This window comes from Cupressus sempervirens, chromosome 10 (assembly GCF_028749045.1).
Source record: "Cupressus sempervirens isolate cs-2001-9-10 chromosome 10, ASM2874904v1, whole genome shotgun sequence".
Classification (NCBI taxonomy): Eukaryota; Viridiplantae; Streptophyta; class Pinopsida; order Cupressales; family Cupressaceae; genus Cupressus; species Cupressus sempervirens.
The window spans coordinates 599,748,297-599,768,599 of NC_143127.1; the positions used below are offsets into that span (position 1 = coordinate 599,748,297).

General features: G+C 35.8%; 1 protein-coding gene across 1 annotated transcript in view; it reads right to left on the bottom strand.

The window, feature by feature from the left end:
• The window catches only part of LOC149535289 (Cytidine/deoxycytidylate deaminase family protein), a 140,094-nt gene extending 120,600 nt beyond the window's left edge, over positions 1-19,494 (bottom strand). Inside the window, exon 1 of the mRNA XM_089805217.1 lies at positions 18,877-19,494. Coding sequence (XP_089661343.1) covers positions 18,877-19,302 — 426 coding nt within the window. The 5' untranslated portion in view covers positions 19,303-19,494. The remainder of the gene's footprint in view (positions 1-18,876) is intronic.
• Positions 19,495-20,303: the final 809 nt, after the last annotated feature.

The following is a 20,303-nucleotide window of genomic DNA, read 5'->3' on the forward strand; positions in this document are numbered from 1 at the left end:
ATAATATATGTATATAAAAGATTATTTATCTAATGATGATTTACCATCAATAATGAAACTCGTGATCATATCAAACAGACTGTAACTACAAACTTAACATTTTGAACTTTTGATACCATGGATTTCATCTTCCATGAATATTGTGGACAATTGACAGTAACACTATTTATACTTCTAATATGTTATTTTGATTAACTTATTTCCTTTAGAAATTTGTATTTATTCTTATGTAACGTATGTAAACTTGTGTATGTGTGCAAAGTAACTTCTATTTATCTCAATTACTTTGTATTTGATGTTAATTGACTACGTGATGCATGAAAAGGCTTTAAATCCTTAAAAAACTTTGAATTTCTTGGTTTTTCTAATTTGCCAATATGAACACCGAGTCTATGTCCGAGCCCAAACTCAATTTGTCGAGTTTGAGTCTTGTAACTATGCTTGATCCATATTTTCATATGATTATAATGTATATCCGCAAATTTCCATATATTTTATATAGTTGGTCCCTCTATCGTCCTCTTGTTGTCCCCAAACTCAATGAAAAATATTGTCATCCAAGAAAATTGTATCCCCATCTTCTACCATCTTCATCCCAAAAACTTAAGAGTAATATTGACTATAACATGTGACACCATGATGCGGAGCATTTCCAATTCTTTTCACTTTGATTTCTAGATGGCCTCCATGTAAAAAAACTTGTTACAAGCATATGATAAACATTAAAAGATTACACATTCCTAGCATCATTCATATTTATGAGACCATTTCTCATTATTCTACTTCTACAATCATTAGTCTTATGAGAAAATGAGAAAACTTGTTGAAACCATAGCACTGACCCTTGAACACTTCATGCCTTATGTTCATTCTACTTCTACAGTTTGTAGCCTTATGCCCAAATTTATTGAAAATAATAATCATTGCCATTAAAAACTTGAGAGTACCTAGTTTGGGCAGTTTGATTTGGAACTGTCCTTTTGAAGTTATTTCTTTTGTTTTGAACATGAATAAATTTGTTGATCTCCTACCGTCTTCTTAGATTCATCTTGAATCTTTTCTTTACCATTTTCAATGTTTATCTTAGAACATTCTCACTTATAAAACCCAAGGTCACCTTTGTTCTTCAATGATTTCTGAAAGCAGAGCATTTTATCAAGTGGGTCCGTCACCAAGCTGTAATATATTGCTTTGGGTAGACGATACTCAATGGAGGAATCTAGCACCTTACTCAATGTATGTACCATAATATAGTTTCCTTCATATGTTGGAGGGTGACAACACTATGTATGCAAGTTTTTGGATTGTGTCCACACTTGACACTATGGATTCCACAATGTCACTTCATATATAAGAGGTTTCAATCTTTTATTATCCATGGCTTCACATTCCTTTTTTCATTCTAATGTTTGGGGCTCCATATTATTTTCATTGGCAGAAGTTGACACACCTCCAGCACATGACAGCAAGGATAGATGGACGTGTGCTAGAAAGTATTATGTTACGTGGCATCAACCAGCAAGCAAGGCGATCTTCAACATTTTAAGGAGACACTCAGCCTGAACTGACATATGTTTTCAAAAAATACAAACAGCGAACAACCCTATTTGCTGCTCTATCAAGTTTGTCAAATGCTTCTTTACTATGGAGCTAACATAGTTGTAGATGGTGACAACAGGACACCCCTCCACTTTATAGTTGAAGCTGAACGTGACAGAATTGTATATGTATTTATGGAACATCCACATATTACTGAGTTAGTTGTTTTAAAGAATAGTTGTGGAACAAACCCTGATTTGGCTCCTGCAAATTCCCCGTGCCTTAGCTTTGTTGGTGTGGTATGTAATAATTGTGATTTTGGTTAATAAGGTGCCGAATATCTTCTCTATCATTACTTCTTGCGTTTCAATGCAAATGCAATATGCACAACTGATCATTCTTTAATAGCTATTACAACAATAAAAAAATCTAATGCACAACATTCTAATTTGTAGAGATCTTCTTTGAAATGCAAATGTAATATGCGCAATGTTATATTGGCATGAACTTCTCCAATGTCGTGCAATGTTGGCAGAAAGGAGAATAGAAGATCTCCACAAGACAAACCCGCTACATAGTTTCTTTGGCAATGCACTTCAATTTATATCCATATAATATATATTCACTCAATAGCATATAATAATAAATCTAAATCTCAATACTTCTTACATTTGCAACTGGCTATATTACACATTGGAGGCTTATTACAGAAAATATATTTTCTCGACTTTGCCCTGGTAAATGCGACATGTCTCATCTACCTTCATAGCAGTAATGAGGGTACTTTTATTACATGTCTTACCAAGTTAAGTCAACAAGTCGTTGCCAAGCATGCAAAATTTGTGGCCTTCTATAGAGAAAAGGATCCACCTATCAATTATTTCAGCCTTTAAACATATTTGAGACGTCAACTCAAGTCACATAGACTAAAATCTTTCAATAGTTTGTGTTTGTGCAAGAATCAAACCTTGCAGCACCATTATCCACTTGGCTCCTACACGAATGGACAAGTCTGTTATGGGCTATTTTCTACCTCCCTTCCGACACCCAACTTCATTCAAATCACACACAGAGTATCTTTTTCATCTGGCAGCCTCTTACTTCCAACAATGGTGAGTCTTGCAGAACCTTTGCCACTCCCTGTGATATGTTTAGCCAATGAATGAGCTGTTGACCACAAGGAGTTGAGAGACCGAAGAATTTTTATAAGTGCAATGTGTTATTCCATAATATTTCTTCCTCGTCTCGATTCATCACATACATCAATAATTGTGAAGCTCCCACAATTCCTTCAATACCAAAGTTTAACATTTGTTTGCATGTATGTGGCGTATTATGCCTTTCATAGATACATGAATCATCCAATCAAATGATGCTTCCATATGCAAAGTTCCTATTTATTAAAAAATATCTGCTCACAACATGACCATCTTCTGGGCAAGGGTTTTCTGAGGATCATTCATTATCGGATGGTGATCTCTGCGAAGGATGAATCCATCACCGTAAAGCCTAAGGAACCTCGCAATGTCTTTCACCAATCTTGACGCTTTCTTATGAAAACTGGACTCAATTGCAGACAAATTTGAGGAGGAATTTAAGGATAGAATATCTTCAGAAGAACAAATCAACTGATCAATAGGTATACACTACTCATGACTGAACTCGCAACATTTGTTCGTTGGACAAGCACATTCTCTTATCACCCTCTGTGTCACTGGCAACAATCATTCTGAAATTTATCTTGTCTTGACCTTCTAGTAGACTGATCTTTAACTATCATTATTTCACCACTTCAATATTGTTAATGGTGAGTTGTGGAAAATCGTTTCATCATATTTTCATTTGTCTACATTTGCACTCTAGCTCTAATACCATGTTAAGTAACATGGATATTTTCTGCAAATGTAATAATATGACCATTGTGATTGATATATTCCAGATGCAGATTTGGATCTCATATGATAGGAAGAGACATGTCTCATGAAGAGGCATGTCTATATATATATATATATATATATATATATATATATATATATATATATATATATATATATATATATATATATACTAATATATATTATTATTACATGAATACGTATATATAGAAAATGATGATTTACCAATAACAACAATGAATCTCCCGTTGTAAAGCGAGCCATCTGAAATGTTATTGGTGAAGAGTTATTATCTCCCGTGGCGCCCCTGTTTCTTTACTCGTCACATCTTGTTTCCATCTTCCTCTCCAATGCTATGGACCTCATGCAATCTCCTACGTTGCTTCGATCCCTAGCCCAAAAGGTAGTTCGAAGCATTTTCCTTGGTGATAATAAACTGTCATTGGCCATGCAACAATACAATCTCTGGAACGGTATGGCTTTAGTGGGAGGTTTGTTTTCACATTCTCAACTTTTGGTCAAGCACGAGTGCTTTGTTTTGTTTGAAGCCATCAAGAAGTTGATAGAAAATCGTAGCTCCATCTCCATGAAGAATGTATTGCAAGCGACCTCTCGCTCTCTTGGCTTTCAAATCGAAGAAAGAATTAAAAAGGTGGGTTATGCCCTTATTGATCTGCAAAGAGTTTCTAATCAGTCTAATCCTCCGAGGTCGAGTGGAGGAAATGTAAGCCTACAGCTTCATGATACATATGCTTGGAGTTCAGCTTTTCAACCAAATGTTGGTTCAAGTTGGTCTCATAATCGTTCTGAGGCGTGCTCAAGTTGGGGGCCTCACAGTGATCACAGTGGGGGTTGGCATGGCGGGCAAGCTGAATTAGAAGGTGGCAGTCAAGCTGTTTGGGAGGGTTTGCCTGATTTTGACAATAAGTTTCTTCAAGGATACGATGATATGGAAGTATGATTTTGGGGGTATGCTTTTTTGAGTTTTGGCCTTTTTGTTGGTTTAATTGTCTTCGAGATGTTGGATTGTTTTGAAAATCTCGACTGATAGAGAATTCTGGATGGGTTGATGTTTAGTTTTTGATAATTGATGGTATGTTGATGGGTGGTAGTTGATACACCCTTTGTAATTATGTTTTCTTCAATATTTTCAAAATATATAAATCTATGTATATATTAGGGACGATGCTAGGTTTTCTTCACTGATTCTTTCCCAGTTGACCTCGTTGAATCAGATTAATAAAATATTACAATGGAATTAGCCACTTTTGCCTTAAAAAAAAATAACAATGAATCTCAGATCATATTTATCCAACTAAAGCTACAACTTCAACAGATATGTCTGTCAAGAATTATACTGAAGAATTTTACAAAATATAAATCAGATCTGGACATTGTGAATCTTCTAAGGAAAAGGTTGCAAGGTATGTTAATGGTTTGAAATTCAATGTTCAGGATCAATTGAGTATGTTGAAACTAAGCTCAGTTAAAGATGCTTATTAGTATGCAATGAAGGCTGAAGAAAAGTTAGGAAGAAAGCACAGTAAACAAGTGACTAAAGTTGAAAAGGGTAAGCAAGTTGTTTCCAATAAGAAGTTTGTATTCAGATGTACTTGTTTTAAATGTGGTAAGGATGGAAATCGAGCTTTTGAATGTCCTAGTGTGAAAGTTGGCAAACAAACCTTGGTAGTATAGGAAGAATAGAAAATGGAATCTTCTGATGTCGATTTGGCTTCACCAGAAGTCGGAGAATCTCTTTTGATGAGAAGAATCATGTTGGCTAAGCATGATGTGGAACCAGTGCAAAGAAGGAACTTATTCCGAACTATTTGTAAGTGTGGAGGTAAATGTTGTAAATTTATTATGGATGGACGTAGTACTGATAATCTTGTTTCTGAAGAGATGGTTGGGAAACTTGGTTTGCAAAGATTGAAATGTCCTACTCCTTATGGTATCACTTGGTTTCAAGATGATCATTGGGTGTAGGTTAGAGAACAAGGCTTGGTTACTTTCAGTAGTGGACCTTTTAAGGATGAAGTTTTATGTGATGTAGACATGAGTGTTTGTCATGTTTTAGTTGGAAGACCTTGGCAATTTGATAGAGAAGCTATACATGATTGCAGAAAGAATATTGTTATAGTTCAAAAAGATGGTATAAAATTTGTTTTTATTCCTTTGAAGGATGAGGAAAATGTCAAAGCAAAGAACTTAAAGCATTTTCAAGACTTTCAATTTGAAGACAGCGGAACCTGTGGTTAAGATTCCTATTGATCCTGTGATTAAGAACAGAGGTAAAAAGAAGAAATCTTCTAATCAGATGAAGGCATGCAACATGTATGATTCATTTGATCCTAGAAGTAGTAGTAGTAGATCTAAGATATCTGATGGCATAGTTGGTTGCAACAATGAGTTTGGACAAACTTCTATTTTGATTGATGAAGAGGATTTGTGGATTAAGAATGAGCATGGGATTTATATTCTGAATTCGTTCAGATGTTCATAAGTGTTGATTTTTCTGAGGATCACTACAAATGTAATTGCATTGTTGGTAAAGTATATGTTTTCCAATGGCAGCAATATCACTCTCATTTATATTAAGGAAGAGACATGGGGAGACATGTCTCCTCATGAGACATGTCTATCTATTAGTATCTAATTAATATAATAACAAATGATTATTTGATAATGTAATATCTCATATAAATATATATATATATGCACTTTAGTATCATAGCTTACTACCAAACATCAACACTCCTAGCTAGGGAGGATAAGCACATGACCATTTATTACCTCAATGTAATATAAAGATTGGGAGTAATGGCCTCCAAATGTACTCTTTGAGGAATGACCTCCTAAATGTTGCCTTGCAAGATATTCACCAAAACTGTGAGTAATGGCCTCCTGAATGCCACCTCATTTGATACTCACCAAGTACTCTATGTAATGGCCTCCTAAACATCAATTTGCATAACATTCACCATGTATTCAAAATGTTCATAAGGTATGTGCACGTGCATTCTCATAATGCTTACCATATGAACATCCACCATGATAAGTATAACCTATCATGATCTTCATAGACATCATAAGATATCCATCATAATAGAAAACTAAGTTATTGTAAGATCGTCACCTTTCAATTACTTCTGTAAATTCAAGTGATAATCATTTGGAAGTTGTCACTTCCTCATGATGTACACAGGGGTTAGGCCCATTAAAATCACATAGTCATGATGTATGAAGCATAGTCCTCTTGACTGCTACAATTTATTGATTACTAGAAAATCCATTTCAACACGATTTACTCCCTCTGACTCAATACGAACGAGATCACCAAAGGTTGACTGAATCATATCCTCTCTACTCCCTCTATTTCAAGGTTTCCTCTAATGAAATTTCAGGCTCGTAAATCTCAGTCTCCTTCCTTCAAAAACATACTCAGAGGAAACAATCAAGGGAAATAACTCTTATCTATATAAACATAATCCTTTCAAAATTTATAGTTAGAAATCAATCACTATCTTAATGATTCCTATTAGCCATATTTGCCCTCCCGCCAAAAAATTGAATTTTGCCTATCAAGCTGGCCAATGGTCATATTCTCACAAATATTCATCTCGCATGTGTAAGGACATGGCAAAACCTTGATATATCTGTTATATTCCTAAGTCTTCAGCCCCTTATATTTAATGTTATACGGTTTTGGATTCAAGTTGCGACCATGCGACTTCCTTTTATCGCATAGTCGCAAGTTATCATGCCTTAACCTTCAAGTTGATTGCGAGGGCACAATACAGCTATCTCCACAGTTGGCACAGCTTTGTAGTATTTCATGTAATATCCCGTTTTAAGACCGCGAGGTGGCGATTCAGTTGTGCACATCGTCACATGGATTTATGTTGTGTTAAACGCTTAAGTGGCAATGGAGCAAAATTTAATGGCTCGCATGTTCGCAGGGGTTAAAGTGAAACCATGAGTTAATAGTGCGGATGTGCAACAAGCCGTCATGTCGATGAGCTTGGTGATGTGGCAGTCTAGTGCCAGGGTGAGTTGGTTCAAAGACAAGTCTTGATTGGTCGAAGGGTTGACATGGACAGTAAAAGCAACTACATGTTTCTAGGCTGTTAGATCTTTCAAGGATCAGTAGTTGTCGCTTTATCGCTAACGAAAGTCGCATGAAGGATAATCATAGCAAGATAGCGACAGATCACCAAGTGTCAGTGTGGGTCCTATTTCCATTGTGGGTTGCGAGCAAAAGAAAGAATGTCAAATGAGTTGGCACAAGGCAGTGTTTTCATTGGTTGAGTTACTAACAGGGGTCATACATCTTCGAGACCATCAAATTGAATGCAAATCAAGCGTCATTGTTATGTCGCTAACCAAAGATGCAAGGTCATTATCCATGGTGACATAACGATGAGTGGACACGTGTCTCAAAGGGCCCAGGTGGAGAGTAAGCAGTTGGCGGTGGCAGTTAAGATCATATTCGCAAAGTCGTGAGCATTTCATGTTAAGGTTCAGACCGAGACGATGCGAATGGTATGTTGACAGTTAGGTCCCCATGTTTCACAGGGTTGCTGACATTTGCTGCTAGCCAAGAAAATCGCGGTGATGATACGAAAGCTTAGAATCATGCAGTCATCGAGTAGCAACGGTTAGTAAGAAATGTTGGAGACAAACTACAAAGCAGCGATAGCAGTTAGTTTGACTATGTTCACAGATTCGTGAGGCAAACAATTAATAAAGGTAGAAAAGTGGCAAAGCTGCAACTAGGATAAGGTGGTCAACTCATGAAGACTTTGCAGGTGGTCAAATAATAAAACATGACTGGTCCATGTGGTGGATCCTGGGGGTTGACTCTAGTTGACCGATGACATGGCTGACTTGGCATGCTGATAACAAAGAAAGCCTTTAATGGCAAACATGATCTTCTCAATCATCTGCAACCACTTTCATTGTTCTCCATGCCCTATAAATGCAAAGGACACTCTCTTCATAGCCGGGTTATTTATCTACCCAGTCAGAATGATAATGGTCGTCATTTTTGTCTTCTCAAGGTTCTACTTGGTGAATAATATGATTTTCTTGCATTTGGATGCATACCATGATCAGATCTTTTTCCATATTTGCAGTGATTGTTCTCTGCAATCTTAATGGTGGTGGTTGAAGGTGACTTCCAGCTGAAGCAATCCAGAGGTTAAGCTTTTGAAAAGGTTGATTCTTCTCTATTTTCTTTGGCATGCACATTGTAAATAAGACTTAGGATAAAACGATCAAACCTTAAGAAATGTTGAAATAATTGAATTAATTACAATTTGATCAAAAAAATTGATTTGAATTGATTTAATAAAATATTGCAAACCATTGATTCATGAAATTGATAAATTGAATAATGGGGGCCCATAGTCTAGGTGACCATTTTAGGGTGCATACATTTGCCCCTCTTTGACTGATGTGTGATTGATTTGGGAACACATGTAGTCATAGAAAGAAATTGAAGTGTGACATCGATTTGGGATCACAAAACAACCCAGATGTGTGATCGATTCGAGAACACATCAAGACAAAGACCTTTGCCTTTGGACTTCATGACATTTTGCCTTATCTCTTTCAGCCATTGATGTACTATTTGAGATTCATTTGTCTCTCATCAATGTATTGTGGTTGTCTGTCATTTGCATGATTGTATCTCTTGTGGCCTATGAATGATATATAGTGGAACTCTTCTTCCTTGTGTCATTTATCTAGTTATCTGATTTGCATGTGATTGTTTGATTAAACGAGTCTGAATCTGTATATTTTGATGTCATGATAGTTAATTATGCATGTATGGGCAGAGACAGAGTTGAATACTCTATTTTGGTGCATCACCTCCTCTTAGATTAGATTAGGTAGTTTGCTTTCATACACGCCTCCCTTTTCCTCTCAAGAAATAGTTAGGTGCATCCTAATAGTAAAGAAGTCGGCCTTCTCCGAAGACTCAACCTTATTGTTCAAGTCCCACAACTTGAAGATTGTTTCCATGTTTCACAAGGTTGCCTTTAGGTAAAAGCTTTAGGCAAGGGTGCAAACTTTTGTGACAACAATTCCATAAAGTAATCTTAAAATCAAGATATATAAATATATATATATATATACTCCATCACTTATCAAATAAATTATTTATTTACTTAGAGTTGTGCTAACTAACTATCCCTATATATATACATCATATATGTATATAGCGATATAGAAATGATATAAAAAGGTTAAGTCCATTTTATTCTCAACATTGCCTATCAAATCTCCTTGTTGCTTTGAAAATCATTTGATTTTAAATATTCATATAAAATAATGCAATTCATTCTTATTATTTATTATCATCATCTATTTTAATAGATGATTTATATTAGATGTACCATCTTAAAAATATACCTTTGCTTTTAATGGGGTCCACTGTCATTGCCTCTATTACCTTTTGGTTATGTTACCCTTACTATATTCGTTGGTTCTTGGATGCCACATAAGCGGGCCCTCCTCCATGTATATGTCAATTGATCCTGCCATTTGTGGCTTTGTTATACATGTGCTCCCTTGTCACATTGTCCACGTCAACTGTCTTGGGTCGAGTATGGAGAATTTGGCGGGGTATTCCAACTTCCCAATTTGCTTGTTGCGGTCTTCTTTTCCAAACAAAATCGAAAATCCTCCTTGTCCGATTCAAACTTTATGCATTTTATAATCCATATCACCCTCTTAGTTTGCTGCTTAGCTTTATTGCCCTTTTACGTGGTCCTTAGGATTGTATTACTTTGATACGTTACTCATAAAAATTATACCTATATCACATGCACAAGTATTAATATTTGACTGTCATTGCGATCTATATATATTGGCTCGGTACATGACGTCTTAGAGGCGGGTCCACTTTTCTCATTCACATGTTTTCAATGCAGATGTGTTCCCTTTTATGACTGAAATGAGCTTATGAATACTTCAGTAACGCCTGCATTCTTCTACCATCGAATTATAGCATTTCATATGCAAAATTATCTCAGTCAGTAGCCATACATTTTCTAACATTTTATGATGATACAACTCCTCACTTCTAGAATTTTCCACTCATTTGATTAGTTGGTGTGTTGTTTATTCTTTGATCTATTAAATTTTATCCTTCTACTCCATTAAATCAGTCTATCTCTATTATATTTCATTCAATTATAGAAGATGTTGTGTACCATGTTTCTTAGTAATTTTCCTATTGCATCTTACTTATTCTTTTGGTACATTTGCAGCATTGCTCTGATACCATGTTGATTTTCTTGAGGATCGCTGCAAATGTAATTGCATTGTTGGTAAAGTATATGTTTTCCAATGGCAGTGATATCACTCTCATTTATATTAAGGAAGAGACATGAGGAGACATGTCTCCTGAGGAGACATGTCTCCTGAGGAGACATGTCTATCCATTATTATCTAATTAATATAATAACAAATGATTATTTAATAATATAATATCTCATATATATATGCACTTTAATCTCATAGTTTATCCAACTGAATCTACCAAACATCAACAATAAGTCCTTATGGAACATCTTTTTGTTACCTTGGGTGTCTGATGCAGGAGCATCCTTGGGCTGTTGGCAATCTTGCATCACCCGAAAAGATATTTGTTATTTATTGTTTCCAGTTATCTGTCTAACAATTTGATTTGGCGAACTCTTGTTTGTCCTTTCCAAATTCCATGAGCTTGGCTTCGTATTGTAGACCTATCATGGATCATTATCCTAAGCGTGCAGAATTTTACATTACAACTAGCATAAGTTGTGCTTCATCTTCTCCGGTGCTGATTTCCTATATTGTCCTTCATACGATGCCTGGCATTTATTTTGGTAAGGTTCTACATTTAAGAGTTAGCTCGCATGCTCTTGGATCTAGGCAGTTGGTTAATGTGTGGACCTATACCTAAGGCCGCATAATGTTATCTCGTGTATTATGTATCTAGTCATTATTTAAGGGGTAGTCTTATCTTGTAATGCACATTTCCTATTATTGGTGATTGTGAACTCAAAGTCGACCCGTGTGTCCTGATGGCTATATATGTAGTGTCCTTAAGTCTTAGTAAGTAGCATAATCAATGGTGAACAAGGAGATACTTGGAGGAAGCACGAGAGTAGTGAGTTTTGGTCTGTAATCTGGAATGTTCTTGGCTGTAACTGGGAAGGCCTTACAGCCCAGCATATTGCTTATCATTTTGTATGCAAGTTGTGTAATCAATCAATATTCAGTGATGTATATGATCTCTTGTTTATAAGTGTGTTATTTGCAATTCATCACTCTTGTTATATTCTGATGTGTTATATTTGTTGGGGGATTGGTCATCTCAATCAATCTTCTTCCCTTTTGGTTTGGCTTTCATTTTGATTATATCTTTTGCCTTACATATTCTATCTTCTTCCCTTCAGGTTTGCTAAGAATCAGAGTTCAAGCCTTGTAACTTTTGTTGCAGAAGATACCATGACTTGAAAACTGGACGGTAGGTACCTGACACCTAACTCAGCCAAACTCCTAAACTGCACAACAATAGGATGCAATGTGGTGAAATGTAACGCAATTGTCTTGCAATTATAAAGAGATGCACAGATTCAACACTTAGACAATTTCTTCAACCAAACAATCAAGAATTTGAGTACAAACTTCAACCCCATAACACCCATACCATGCAAACGATAATCAGAATGATTGCACCACATAGCCATACCAAAAAGTCAAATGAATCAATACATACTAATAAACTGCTATCTAAACCCCCTACCATCTCCCTAACAAAATTGTATGGCACAGCTGCTCTCAAATATGTCTCAACCTCCCAAGGGTATCTCATCTGAACTGACATGGCTACTCTCCAATATGCATCATCCAAAACATCAAACGGAATCACCAATGACCTCACATTGCATTCGTCTTAGTTAGATACAACATATACTGTCAAATATCAGGTTGACATCAATGACAACACATATTGCCAACACTACCTAGTTAGATGCATCTTTAGGCCCCTCTAAAGTCCTCTTCATTTGAGTCGCAACAAGGGCATTCAACTTCAAATCATGTGAAAAAGAACCATTGATTGCAATAGAGTCTCTATCATTCACGTTAAGAGAATATAAATTCCTTTTCAGATTTCAGAAATTACTTGTTAATAAGACTCTTAGTTTAGTAAATTTCTCATACTCTATTGTATAGTCTATATGAAATAGTCTCATCTGAAACATTTAATAGAACAGAATCTGACAAACACAAATGAATTGTGCCACAAGCCTTTTTATCTAATTTTTTCTGATCTTCATCTAACACAGTACCTAGTTTCTTCTCTTTATTAACAACATTCCACTCATCATTTTCTACCAAGAGATCATCCATCTTTAACTTCCAAAAGCTCATATACAGTACCATTGATTTTTTCAATGTCCAACCAAGATGTGCTAGCCACAATAATAATTTGTATTCTTGCATTCTCTCATTCTGATGATGGATCACCGAGTGTGATCCAAAACGTTGATGCTAAAAAAACTTACACAATCGAATCCAGAAATAAATTTCATAGTTTTCATGTTCCTTTGCTCTCCTACACCCTGATGATGGATCATGTAGTATGATCCGAAACATTGCTGATAAAATTATCTACACAATCTATCCTAGAAAGGAATATATGCAAATTGCATACATTTAGAATGGATTTTGGAAATCTGATAATGTTGAAATCTAAAACTGCAATGGTTCCCAATAATCTTTGAAGTATCCATGTCCCAATATTCACTCTTTACAATAAATCCTTGAGTGGATTAAAAGTTTGAGCCTAATCTTTAACATTAAAGCCTTTCCCACCCATCATGAACGAACCGTTACTTAGAATCCATTATTTACTCCTTTCAGATATGCACTCAACCAAGAAAAAACCGTTGGTCAAGGTTTTGAGTTTGGTCTCCTTTCCCATGTTATCATTTCACCATTTTTACACCTTATTCAACATAACCTATTCCCTGGCCCGTTTTATAAAAAGAGGCTCTCTCTCTAACTCTTTTCACCATGCCTCCCCAATAACTACAATCGATCTCTAAGGAAATGCATCTATCATGTAAATGTTTAATGCCTATTGGAATAGAATTCGCAATTGACACTACCTTGTCTATTTTGGGTTTCTATACATTGTTGGACATAGATTTGAACTTTGTCGACTTCCTTTTAGTCCCATCTCTCCACACACTCTTTACAATAGATCCTTACCTCCTCTTTCCTAGGTTCTAATCCACGCATGCCATTCAGAGCTCCCTTTGTCCTCCATATTCCACAGCTCTCTCCTCCGTCCTTCCTTCTCCAATCCCAATGTTCTAAGAATCCTCTCCCATTACCCCTTTTCTCACCATACTTTGATTCAAACCAGAGTGCTCTTGTCCCATATCCCTCAGAACATTAGTCAATTGAATTGTTTATACGCCATACATGATTCCTATTTTAATCTAACATCAATACTTGAATTTTCTAATACTACCAATTTATTTATGACTTATATGTTATATGTCTAACTTATTGTTAATATATTTATATATCAATTGTTAATCATAGATGGTACCTTTAATTATTTTCAATTATTAGATTGTCAAATATTATAAAAAAGCTAGTATAAGGGCACAAATCAAATGGAGAGAAAAGATCCTCATTACTCACAAGACTAGCTCCCATACTCAGGTGTTAGACAAACAAATGGACGACACTCAAAGAATATTGGGAAGAAAGGGTTTATATGTTTTGCACCATATAGGTAGAGGCAGAAGAAACAGAAGAACACTCCATCTTTGAATGCCCACATCTGAACCAAATATGAAACAACATAAAAAATCTGCTATATGATATAGAACTATCTGAAAAGATAGATTATAATATTAAGAGAGCTGCCAGTGTCATGTCTTGATTGTCGACTAGTCTAGTTATTTGCTTATGTGGCGATCAGGTTGACTTTGACTGGTCAACCTTTGACTGAACATGGATTAAGGAAACTTAAGTTGATTATCTTATTATGTTGTGAAGCATTAATTAGTGTGACTTAGTGATTATTTGATGCGTATATGTTGTTATGGTGATGTCACTTTTTCATTTCTTATATGATGCTGCTATGATGATTCATGATATGATGATAATGATTATTGTTAATGTTTTATTTTGATATCTAATTACCTGATTATGATGGATACTGACTCGTCTGTTGTTGCGAGTGTCTAAGTGATTGCAAGTTCGTCGAGACGAGGGTGTGGTTGAGGTAGAGAGGGTTAGCCTCTCGGAAGGGGATGGACAGATAGCCCTTTTTGCAGCTCGCACACCACTTAGGAACTTACATATTGATTTAATATTAATCATGTTTTATTCCTCCTTAATCTCCTTATGAATAAGTTAATGCTGGTTTTAAAGTTAAGTCAGAGAATAAAAGAGAAAGGTTTTCAGAATTGTTATTACTAGCATCCAATTTATAGGTTGGTAACAAGACATATATAAATGCATCTAAATAAACAATAGTTATGACTTGTACATGTGAGAAGATTATTAAATTGTTACATCTTTATTTTTTTTACCGCAAAGAAAAAGGAAATATGGCACTAAAAATAAGGAGGAAGTTGTGCTGATGGGGATTGGGGAAGTTATTTATGTTTTGGGTTCTTTAAAAATGATCTTGACAGGGGGGAAAGAGGAAGGAGGACGGCTGAAAGTTGGAGGAAGGCAAGTGCACATTCAACAGAGCAGCTGTGTTTGGAAGAAGGACTGGAGGCATCAAAATAGCCAGGTTCCATATCAATCTCTCATGTTTTACTCATAGTGTCTTCCTGTTTTCTTTACTTCATTGTTGAGTGACATATACTGATTGTAGTGGACATCTGGTAAATTTATTGTTTCCTGATTTTACAACGTCTAAAAACGATGCCACATTAATGCAGTAATTAGATTTAATTCAGTAGAACACTCACTGACATGAGACCATTTAACATACAGCAGTGAGGAAGCCCCAACATAGGCAGAATTTGATTCACAGACTAGATGTGAATATGGTTAGAAGGAATACGTTTGTTTTGCTGTCTATCTTTGTTAATATAAGTGTAGTCCACCATGACTCTTACTAATTTGCTCTCTTCGGAATACTTATGAGAATAGCCATCAATTCCCTGATTAGGTTGAAACGGTAAAAATCCAATCAAGATGAACACCCTTTTTTCTTTGTTAATCTTTGTCTTCAAATCAAGTGCTCTCTTTACTATGATTCTAATGCTTTAGCAATTTCATTTCATCCCTTCATCTTAGCCGAGTACGGCATCGAACCAGAACTGGACTGTTAGGAGGAACATTATGGTGTTTCTGAATAGAAAGAACAGAGCTTATAGCAGAGGTAAAACCTCTTTCGAGCGCACGCAGCTGTAAAGTATTTAGGAAAGTGGATTCATCTTCATTGAATCTTTAGTCTCTCCTTTACCACAGTCATAGTTCTTAAGTATGTTATTGGTTTAGAATGTTTTTTTGATTTGATATTATGCCAAGCAAATCTGTGTCTATATATGTTTCAAATCTTCGATAGGAAGGCAATCGTATTTGGGATCAGCAAACCCTTCCATTTAACTGCCAAGTTGAGGAAATAGATCTTCCAGATTTTTCCCTTTAACGTAATTGAAACTTTGTTTTTGTATTCCAATCTTAGTGAAATACCATCATACTTGCTCTTACTTCTTTTAGTAACAAGTAAAAATCTTTGGGTTGTGCGGCCAACTCATATAAAGATTGACTATGAAATGTTTGAAGAAATGTCAATAAAATTTAAGATGTTAATAACCATATATGATTATTGTCCAAAAGCAATCTGTTGCGTCCTGTACAGAAAGAGGTTGTATTACTGTATACCCTCAAGCTTTGACACCGAGATGAACTTAAAACAATGCGTAGGGGATTAATTTCTGAGGAAGGTATGAATTGGAGCACATTTTTCAATTAAGTCTTCCCTTCTTACTCAAATTCACACTGTTGAACTTGAATCACAGTTTGAACTGAACCTATTCTCTGTAGAACCATTTTTACCTTGTACAATTTAAAATTAGATATATGTATAAATGAATACACACCAAAAGGGAAACCAGCGGTGTCTAAACTTTTCTTTCAAACTTTTAAGTGTAAGATGAGTTACATGTAGATTAGTGAGTGGTGTCTAAACTATTTCTTTCAAACTTGCAAATATAAGATGAGTTGCTTGTAGATTAGTGATGAGAAACTAATTCGTCTTCATCATTGACTGCTATGAAAACTACTTCCTCAAAAAGTACTAAATTCTGGAAGGTACCAGTGATCTTGAAATATAAATTCAGTACTCCCACTGTATCCTAATTAGAGCTGGGCCTAAACAAAAGAAACTAGATAATTCCGTTGGTTGGCTGCTTATAATTTTTCCACTTCTATTGGCTATCGTTACACTAGTTAAGGAAAGTAGCTACCCCGTGAAAATATGATGTTTTGAGATACTGTGCTGTTCTGAGTGACTTTTAGCTCCTGTGTAGAATTGGAAAAACTTATTGGTTTAATTCGAGTTGGTGTTGATGAATGCAACTTGTACTCTTTAATTTTTGCAATGTTGATAATGCTGATTGAAGTTCATTTAGTTGTAGCTGTAAAACCTTTTGATAATTCTCCTAGGTGTCAAATGTTTATCTCCTTTATGGTTGGTTGTAATGTGGCGTGAGGGAGGATGGAGATGGATGCATTTTGTTTTTGCTTCTCTCAACCCATTAGGTTCTGATAGGCAGGATTCATTACATTTTTATCTCTCATTTCAGTAATGTTGGTGAATCTAGTGCTTGGCGAAGCCATTTATCTATTCATATTTAATTATGTTATTGTAATCTAATGCATATGTGTGTGACTATGCTTATTTTTATCTCGCATATGAGTAGATATGCTTAATGTTTCATGTGGGTAGAAATATTTCAGTATTTCTTTTCACTGCATATGAGTAGATGTGTAGTGTTATTTTCTTTTCCCTGCCACATTCTGTGATTAGGCTACTAGGCACATGTGTAGATGTAGTATGTTTCACGGCTGCAACAGATCCATCCGATCCATCTTGTTCCAAGAAGCTAGGCTTCTCATGCCAGGGTTGGGGCATTCTCCATGTCAGGAAGAACCCCAGGGGAGTAAACACTCTATTGTTGGCATGGTAAAAGCGTCTGGGCCACACTCCTGCCTCAGATAGCAAATGGATGACGTCCAACGGCTTTGGAGACCAGGTCACACAGAAGGACACATGACAAGGTTTTATGAAGCCAATTTACTGATTGTACATTCATCTTAAAGATGAACTTTATGACGTAATTATTGCAAATGGATAATGTATTTATAGAGATCATGATGTAATTTTGATCATGCTTATGAGGGGCATACGATGAATGTTGATGTGTAGATCAGCATCTTAGTCATTATATTGTATTATATTTTGGTTGGCAAACTAAAATGTTAAATCTTGATTATTAGATAACAAATGGCTCTTGACTTTTCAACTCAGTTTTTATTTGTTTAATTCCGCTTTCTTAGCATTCTGTCTGATGTGGCATTTTTGTCTAGGACATGGTTCTTACAGCTAGCCCACATTACCAAGGGGAAAAACAGCCTTCTAAAGAAACCACATCCCATGAATCATTGATTGGTTATCGCAGCTCATGAATCATTGATTGGTTATCGCAGCTCCTAAAATCAGTAATCCCATAGACCGTTTTGACCTCCTAAAAATAACTAAAATCATTTTATTGCGTAATAGGAAAAAATTAGCAGATCCAAACTCATCCCTGCACTCCCATGTTGTTCCTCCATTTCCCCATCCATCAATCCATGTTACCCCATTCCAAAACTTTGTGAAACACTATTTTTTGTGCATTTCTTATATGCAACTTCATCCGACCCCTCTTTTTGTTATATTGTCATTTCCATCATGTTGTTTCTCTTTTCTAGTAATTAAGGGATGGATTACAAACAAAACAAGAAGCATAATCCTCTCTGAAGAATACAAAGAGTTCTGACCATGAAAAGGAATGTTGTTGATGTTCGCAGGACTTCGAGATGAAGAGTTGCGGAGAAGGGGTTGGGCCTAGGTCTGACCGTCATTACAGTTTCCAATCAAGAACGATATTAATCTGGTTTTTCTTTTAGAATAAAGATGTGTCTTTAAGATATGACACCAGAAGCTATATATCTTGAACTGATCTTTAATTCTAAATTTAAAATTTCTAATAGCCGCCTTTCAAGCTGCTAGTCGATGTAAGGTTAGATGTCTGTTCAGACGGTATTATTGACTACTTGTTTTAGAAATCTCATTTATTCATTTAGCCTCTGAAATATAACCCAAGCCAAAGGACAGGCTGAGAAAGAGATAGCATACTTCAGCATGAGGTTCTCCTGCTTTGGGATGGAATCCTTGACCCACAATTTGGCCATCCTTGACAATCACGCAACCAACCATTGGATTGGGAGAGGTGCAACCGAGTGCCTTCTTTGCAATACTTACACACATTCTCATGTACTGCGCATCCTCTTCTGTGGCTCCTTGTGGGAGAGGCGTAACTGTAAACCCACCACATCTGGCACACCCAGAAGTTCCCTTTCTGGATTTTCTGCTCATTAATTTAGCACACTTATAATTATTCAGCTTTCCGAAGAGACTGGATTTGTCACATCTCGATGACCGTTGCAGGGAGCCAAAATTGAAGTGTGCTCCTGATATCACCGAATGCCTTGCTCTTGTTGGGTAACTTGTATAAGTTCTGTGAATATCATTGTTTACAGGCCTGAAAGTGCACAATTCCATCCGCACCTGGCTTGCTACAGACCTTTGATTCGTTATGTTGTTAACTAGTTAACATGCTATAGAGTCTTTCTCATACCCATATGCTAATAAGAGCAGGTGCCAGATTGTTTATTCGATGCACGGGGTGCCATACCCAATTCGTACAGTCTAACTGAAACATTTCGATCTCCTAACCAGTGAACGAAAGATTATAATAATAATGTCTTTTGGGACCTATAAATTAGGCTGTGTTCTATGGAAGGGTTGTTGAGCATTATTAGGAATATTTAAAGATTACAGCTTTAAAATTTTAGTTCCAGTAATGCTATGAATATCATTTGAAGAATTTAAATTATGAAGTCATTATTTTGTTACTATCATAATTAAATCTTTAAAATAATTAATAAATTGTTTACATGTGGTAAAAAGAAAACTTCTAAGTTGGTGGGGTGCAATTCAACCCCACCCCATTTTCCCCTATTCAAATTGAGAGGGCTAGAAAGCTGGGCCTCTTATTTTGTAGGAAAATATTTCAATTAAATCTCTAGCTCGCCCATAGGTACTTCTAGTAGCTCTTCTACAAGTCCATCTTCTTCATCCTTACTTGTATCCAATGTTCTCTTTGGTTTCTTCTTTGGCTTTCCTTCTTGCATTTTTCCTTTATCCTTTGGATCAGTATGTTGAGGCAATTGAGCTTTACCTTCTTCCTCCTTTTTCTTTATACAAAACTTCTCCAATTGATCGACTACTTCTTTCCAAATCTTTGTCACATCTATATATACTTTATTCAATTGACAATGGTAACAGGAGCTACATTCTCTTGCATTCCAAACTCTTATTTGTAGGATTCTACAAATGTCTACCTTTCTTGTGCATTGTATTCTAGCCTCATTTTTGCAAGAGTTTCATCAAATATGTTCTTGAATTGTAGAATCTCTACCTATCATTTCTTGGTCATAATGTCTCCCTGTTCCTTTGGAACTTTGTCTCTTATGTCTCCTAGGCCTTCTATTGAATGTTGA